The sequence below is a fragment of the Populus euphratica genome, unplaced genomic scaffold (assembly GCF_000495115.2).
Source record: "Populus euphratica unplaced genomic scaffold, PopEup_1.0 scaffold149.1, whole genome shotgun sequence".
NCBI lineage: Eukaryota > Viridiplantae > Streptophyta > Magnoliopsida > Malpighiales > Salicaceae > Populus > Populus euphratica.
In genome coordinates this window covers 25,050-31,463 of record NW_011499946.1, presented here as the reverse complement: position 1 = coordinate 31,463, position 6,414 = coordinate 25,050, and the positions used below count along the sequence as shown (strand labels likewise).

The window sequence follows — 6,414 nt, the reverse complement described above, 5'->3', positions numbered from 1 at the left end:
GTATGAGACCATGAATTCTGTGTATCGGGATACTATTATGGTTTAACTTTTCTTTCAATGTACATTCTCTACACAAATTTCGTGCAGAAACTTATAAGCTTGCTGCACATATTTGTCACAGGATGTTTTATGGACCTGGCGGACCTTATGCATTGTTTGCCGGCAAGGATGCTAGCAGGGCTCTAGCAAAGATGTCTTTTGAAGATAAAGATTTAACCGGTGATGTCTCTGGTCTTGGTCCATTTGAATTGGAAGCCTTGCAGGACTGGGAATACAAGTTCATGAGCAAATATGTAAAGGTTGGGACAATCAAGAAAACAGTTCCAGTAACTGATGGAACCTCCACCAGTGAACCTGCTGCAGAGGCTACAGAAAGTGATGCTTCTAAGCCAGCTGAAGATGGTCCCGCAGCTACGGCACATGTCGAAACCCCCGCTGTTGCTGAATCCAAGGAGGAATAGTGTTGCCTTCAAGTGCTCATTTGAGAAGTCGGCGAAGCATCCCCAATGAAGAAAGAGTTACTGTTTGAACGCTTGCTTTTGGTGGATCTTGCCGCTTGCATTATGTTTTAGCATCTTACATTTCTCAGTTTAAATGCTCCTATTATAAACTTGCTTTAATTTTCAGTCTGTTAACTAATAAATTGGTTATATAAAATGTCAATTTTAACTTGTGTTATGATTTTAGCAGTTGGTCAGCAATCACTGTGATGGGTCGTGTATTATTATTTTAAGATACGGGAACAAGAAAATGAAAATCTATTTATGCCAGCCGAGGAGAGAATGCTGAACTTTGAAGCTAAGCCTTGGAAAGAGGAGAGAAGCAAGTAGAAATGCCCGCTGCTTCTCGTATGCATGACATGGAATTACTAATGAACAACTACACAATCCCATTACATTTTTCGTAACATGAACCTCAATTTCAGGAAAGTAGAACAGTTTTTCGGAAGCCTGGTTGTTCAAAGTGAAAGCTTCCCATGGTTCCCATGGATGGCAGAGGCTCATTTGTAGCCCTTTAGACCTCTCCAAGTTGCATCTCGTGCAAATTCAGCTAAACCCGTGATCCATGTTTTTGTTCAGCAGCCAACTGTAAGTTGATTGTATACTGTGTTAAACGTCAAAGAGAAATTCCAGCAATAGAAAATTTTCTAAGCATTCCCTGAAAAATTAAAGGACGTGGATGTTAAAGTTTAATTTACAGTAAAACACGTAAAATATATCTTGAGCTATAGTAAAATTATCTTTATACTTTTTGATTCAAAGAAATTGAGTCTTTTCAGTGGGGTGTTGGGGTGTTGATTTTTTATTTTTTTTCATAATAAAAATACTTTTTTATCCCTATAATTAATAAAATATAGAATTGTTGACCAATAATTTTTTTGGCTTTGCATAAACTTCTTAGTAGTAAAAATATATACATGCCTCTGGAGCTCAAAAAAATAATTGTGCTAGAATGTTTTGGGGTTATTGAATTTTAATTTATAGTGCAATTATATAGGTGTATTTTTGTATTTTTATGTGGATATTTTGTGTAGTTATTAGGGTTGGAGGGTATTTTAGTATTTTTATATTTTTTTTCAAATTTTTTAATGCTTAAAGCTGGTGTCCCCGCCATTTAAACAACATATGTGATGTCACCCGATGGACATAACTAATATTTCTCTATCTTTCTAAATGCATCGTTGTATCTTCTTTTGTTTGAAGTGGCACATGATAGTTAAATATGGTTATATTGTTGCTGATGATAATTTGATATTCTTCCTTCTTTTCTCTTTACTAATAGGTGATCTATCTCATTCTCTTTTTTGTTTTTTACTTTTTAATTTTACTTTTTATTATATTAATTTCTTATTTTGTTCTTTTTTTATTTATAAAAGTTCTTATTCTTTTCAATTTAGTCCTTCTGTTGCAATTTCTTGTATGTTTAGTTTTTCATTTTAATCCTTGTTTTTTAAGTTTTTAATTTTGTCCTTGATACTTTTGTTGAAGTTTTTTTTAATTTCATCATTCACTCAAATTTTGTGTTTTTTTTCCTAGTTTGACCATCATTCTTTTGATTTTTTTCCTTTTATTAAATCTATTTTTTAATTCAATTAAACCCTCTAATGGAAAAATCTTATCCCTCTAATTAATGTTTTTTCTCACCATTATTTTTTATCCTTTTGTGTAATTTTTTTTTCATCTTTTAACATTTAATTTGTCGGGAATTTGGTTTTGTACGATCTTATTGTTCTGCATCAGGTTTTTTTTAATATTAATTTTGTGATTATCTTTAAGTTTTTTTCTATGAGTTTATCTCAGTCTTGTGATTTAGATAACGATTTTTACATGTATTTTTTGAATATAAGTGTTTTTAGTTGTTTTGTTTCTATTTTATTTTTGAAGGTACTATTCTAATTTATCTATAACTTTTTTTACAAATAAAATTTATTTTTAAAATAAAAAATATTTACTTTTAAATTATATTATTGATGTGTTTGGCCTTATACAATAATTATTATAGCGCGAGTTTATTCAGTTAGTTTTATTTGTATTTATCTTTTAAGTTATGGATTTTTTATGATGTATAATTATCTTTTATTTATTTAAATAAATAAAATTAATAAATACAATCGGATACATATCTTATTTTATATTATAAAATATCTTAATCTCACTTCCATAAACCTTTTATTTAAATTTTAAATGTTTTATATAAAAAACTACATTGAAATAACTTGCATACTAAATATTTTTTTTTAAAAAAAATTTATAACCTACAAATTAAATGACTATATGCTTCAACTAGTTTTACTCGATAAACTTTAATCTATTATAGATACAAGTGTGTTTGTTTTTAAGGTAGCTTTTGTGATTGTGATTTAAAAAAAATAAAAAATATAGTTAGATGTGGTTATTTAGATTATGGTACGTGTTTGGTAAAAATTATAATTGAAGTTTATGTGTAATAAAAATCATGTATAAAATGTTTGGTTATGATTGTTTTTCAAAAGTATTTTTTACTTAGAAATATATCAAAATAATTTTTTTATTTTAAAAAAATTATTTTTGATATTAGCACATTAAAATAATCTAAAAATAAAAAAACATTAATTTGAAATAAATAAAAAAATAAAAATTTTCAAATTTTGAAAAAAATGCTTTGAAAATGTAAAAATAAACAGCTAAATTCAGTTAAAAAAAATTTAAATTACTTTATATTTCAAACTCAATCTTTTGATAAATTCTATAATATAAAATACAGTTCGATATTTAACCAAATACCTACCTATATTTTTTGCATTGCATTACAAAACAAACACAGAAATAGGTGCAAAACAAACAGAGCCGATCTCCCCAGTCCTCTCAAATTTCTCAACTGCGACGAGGTTTGCAATTAACTTGAATGAAAGCAAGGCAACCGTTGGATGGCAGCAAATTTCGCTTTCTTTGCGCTGGCAGCTTGAAGGTGATCATCGAGCTATCTTATCAAACGCGTACGCTCCATTTAATGCCTTGTCCCCTCTTTTGCAATGGCATGTCAAGATTTAATTTGTCTTGTGATTCGTGCCTAGCCGACTAAATCCATGTTTAATACGTCTAATTGATTTTTATTATCAGATTTCAGCTCTAAACACGATGAGAAGCACATTCTTGTGAATGAAGTTATTGGACAGATCATCTACTTCTGTCTTATGAAGATTCCATGAGTTTTGAAGAATATAATGGACACCAAATTTACACAGCTGAGTTCATCTCTTGAATTTTGAGGCCATTCATTTCAATCCCAGTTATAAGTTCCTGCAAGGTTGAGTTCATATGATATTTAACCATATATCAAGGTATGGAATGGTCAAGATTGGAAAAAATAAAAGAATTAAGTTGATTTGATCTAATTAAAAAATTCAGATAAATCTATAATTGGGTTAACCTAGAGAAAATTTAATATTTAATTTATTGATTTTTTTTATCAAAATTATTATTTTAATAATTTAAAAAAATTAATTAATTCAGATTTACCCTCGTAGCCCGAGTCTTTTGAGATCAATCTTCGGGTTGGATTTTAACACTATAATTCCAAGATTAAAATGCAATCCCTTAAATTAGTGAATCCAAAGTTTAGCCACTGCATAATGACAATTTTACAAAGAAAAATCACAAGTTCATGGTAGGGCTTTCAGCCTGCATTCATTACTCCATCAATCATAGGGATCTGAGCAGTCTCAGATAATTAATCGTTTTGCTCCTTGGAAAACTTGGCCTTTTCTCTTAACCCTTTTCTAAGGGCACCTGTTGTTGTCAATTATATGAGGTAGGGCTACCAAGGAATAGAAAGATGGGTACTACTCGTGTTTTTCAAATAGCATTGGATTGTTAATTTTGGCCCAATCTCCCTTCCCATCAGGTTGCTTGATCCCCCTTATAAAGACATTAGACCTCCAAAAATTACTCAAAACATGCTGTGTTTCTCTACTTGAAAACCATCTCTTAGAACCTCTTTTTTCAATCATCTCATCAAGACTCAAATCATGAGAATAGCTTATAGCCCTTTACTCCCACTTCTAGTTTTCAGCACAATCATGCTATCTTTACTCCATCCTTCTACTTGCAGGTACATCAGCCGAGCTACCTATGAAGAAGAACAGCAACTTAACACCGAGTTCTCTCTCCCACTCCCTCAGCACCTGCCGGCTATTGCTCACACTGTGAAATTCAATAAAGACGACAAGGTCAAGATGTTGTATGCTGTATCTCATAAGCTTGTCCCAGGTGGACCTAATCCACTTCACAATTGATTGGATTTGTCGGTTTTTTGTAATTATCTGTTTCCATGATAAGTCCTTGATGCTGCTTTGGAGACAGAAAATCCACTTGGTTCCTGGAAAGAATGAAAGATGGCCTCCCTTCTTGTTGTTCCTTCATTCTTCCCAGGAACCAAAGTTAAATTGAGTTGTAAGAGTACATCATGTATTAATTACCATGCTTATTTTGCGTAGTAGTTGAGCTTTTAAGGAAAATGTAAGGCTCATTTTTGCTCCTCGTGAGTGTGTGTTGCAGTAATGGTCCTACTTGACTGTATAATTGTGAAATGTGAGCTGTGCATCATAGCTTCAAATGACCATGTAATCCAGTCAATAGCCTCTTCAATTATTTTTAATTATCTTGAAATGCTTCAGGAAAATTACCTAACAAATAAGGTGTACCGTACACAAGAGAGGAAATGATAGCCGCTCTTGTTAAAAATGCTGATTGTTAACTGATTTTATTTATTGGTTGTTAATTTTTCATATGTGTTTTAAGGTACGAGGTTCATAAATAAGCTTGTGTTATTATAAAAAAAATTGTGATAATGATAAAGTTTAAAATTAATAGTATATGATAAATTAGGCTGAATTGTTATTTTTGATATTAGATTTGATTTTATTGATTGTCTGGTTCTGTCGATAGAATCATTAGACCCTTTAAAAAGGATAAATTATAATATTTCACATTAATATATAAGAAATTAGTAGTTGATCATATTAAAAATATTTGTTGCTAACTTATTATAATAGTTTTTGAGTAATATAATAAAAAGAAAATTGGTAATCAAAGCATTGATGGCTGAAAAAACTGTTATATAAAATAAGTAATATAATAAAGAGAAAGTTGGTAATCAAAGCATTGATTGTTGAGGAAAACTATAAAATGAGTAATAATTAATAAAAAGAAAATTGGTAATCAAAGCATTGATGGCTGAAAAAACTGTTATATAAAATAAGTAATATAATAAAGAGAAAGTTGGTAATCAAAGCATTGATTGCTGAGGAAAACGTGCACTGAAAATAAAATTTTTAAAAAAAATTTTAAAAAAATTATTTTATTTTTATTATTTTATTTTAAATTAATATTTTTTTGAATATTTTCAAATTATTTTAATATATTAATATAAAAAATAATTTTTTAAAATAAAAAATATTATTTTAATATAAATAAAAAATATTATAAAAAATAATAACCAAATAATCTCCGTGAGTTTAAAAAGCGTACATAGCTGTGATTGAATCGGCATTTTGAAACGTGATGTAAGCACAGCCGTGCCCATGTGTTAAGGGCTTCTAGCTCTGAACATTGCACTTCCTAGACCTATTTGTTGTTGGTATAGGATGACGGTCAAATGTGCTTGATTTATGTCTAAATGTCTGACTGAAAATATCTTGAAATTGATCGCATGGATGGCTAACAGAGCATCGAACAGAAGGATTTGAAATCTTCAGATTCAAGGCAGTGAGGAGTACACAGTTAACGAGATGGATTCTAACAAACCCTAATTAAGATGTATGAAATTTTGCTCTCTCTCTTTCTCTCTCTCCCCCGACTTTTTAAATTCAAATCTAGAGAGTTGAGAGTGTGAAGGAATCATTTTAATGTAAAAATTTAAATTAAGAGGTGAGAT

General features: G+C 30.0%; 1 protein-coding gene and 1 long non-coding RNA gene across 2 annotated transcripts; both read left to right on the top strand.

Annotated features, from left to right (window-relative positions):
• LOC105137523 (membrane steroid-binding protein 2-like) lies at positions 1–671 on the top strand. Its single transcript, XM_011043294.1, has one exon. The coding sequence runs from the start codon at positions 123–125 to the stop codon at positions 459–461; it is 339 nt and encodes a 112-aa protein (XP_011041596.1). The 5' UTR covers positions 1–122; the 3' UTR covers positions 462–671.
• Positions 672–814: 143 nt separating this feature from the next.
• LOC105137522 (uncharacterized) lies at positions 815–3,817 on the top strand. Its single transcript, XR_844611.1, has 3 exons — positions 815–1,088; positions 3,304–3,475; positions 3,600–3,817. It is a non-coding gene; the product is annotated as an uncharacterized LOC105137522 (long non-coding RNA).
• The last annotated feature ends 2,597 nt before the right edge of the window (positions 3,818–6,414 follow it).

Bases quoted from the DNA above. Each gene is read 5' to 3' on its own strand.
- LOC105137523 (XM_011043294.1), top strand. From the start codon at position 123: ATGTTTTATGGACCTGGCGGACCTTATGCATTGTTTGCCGGCAAGGAT.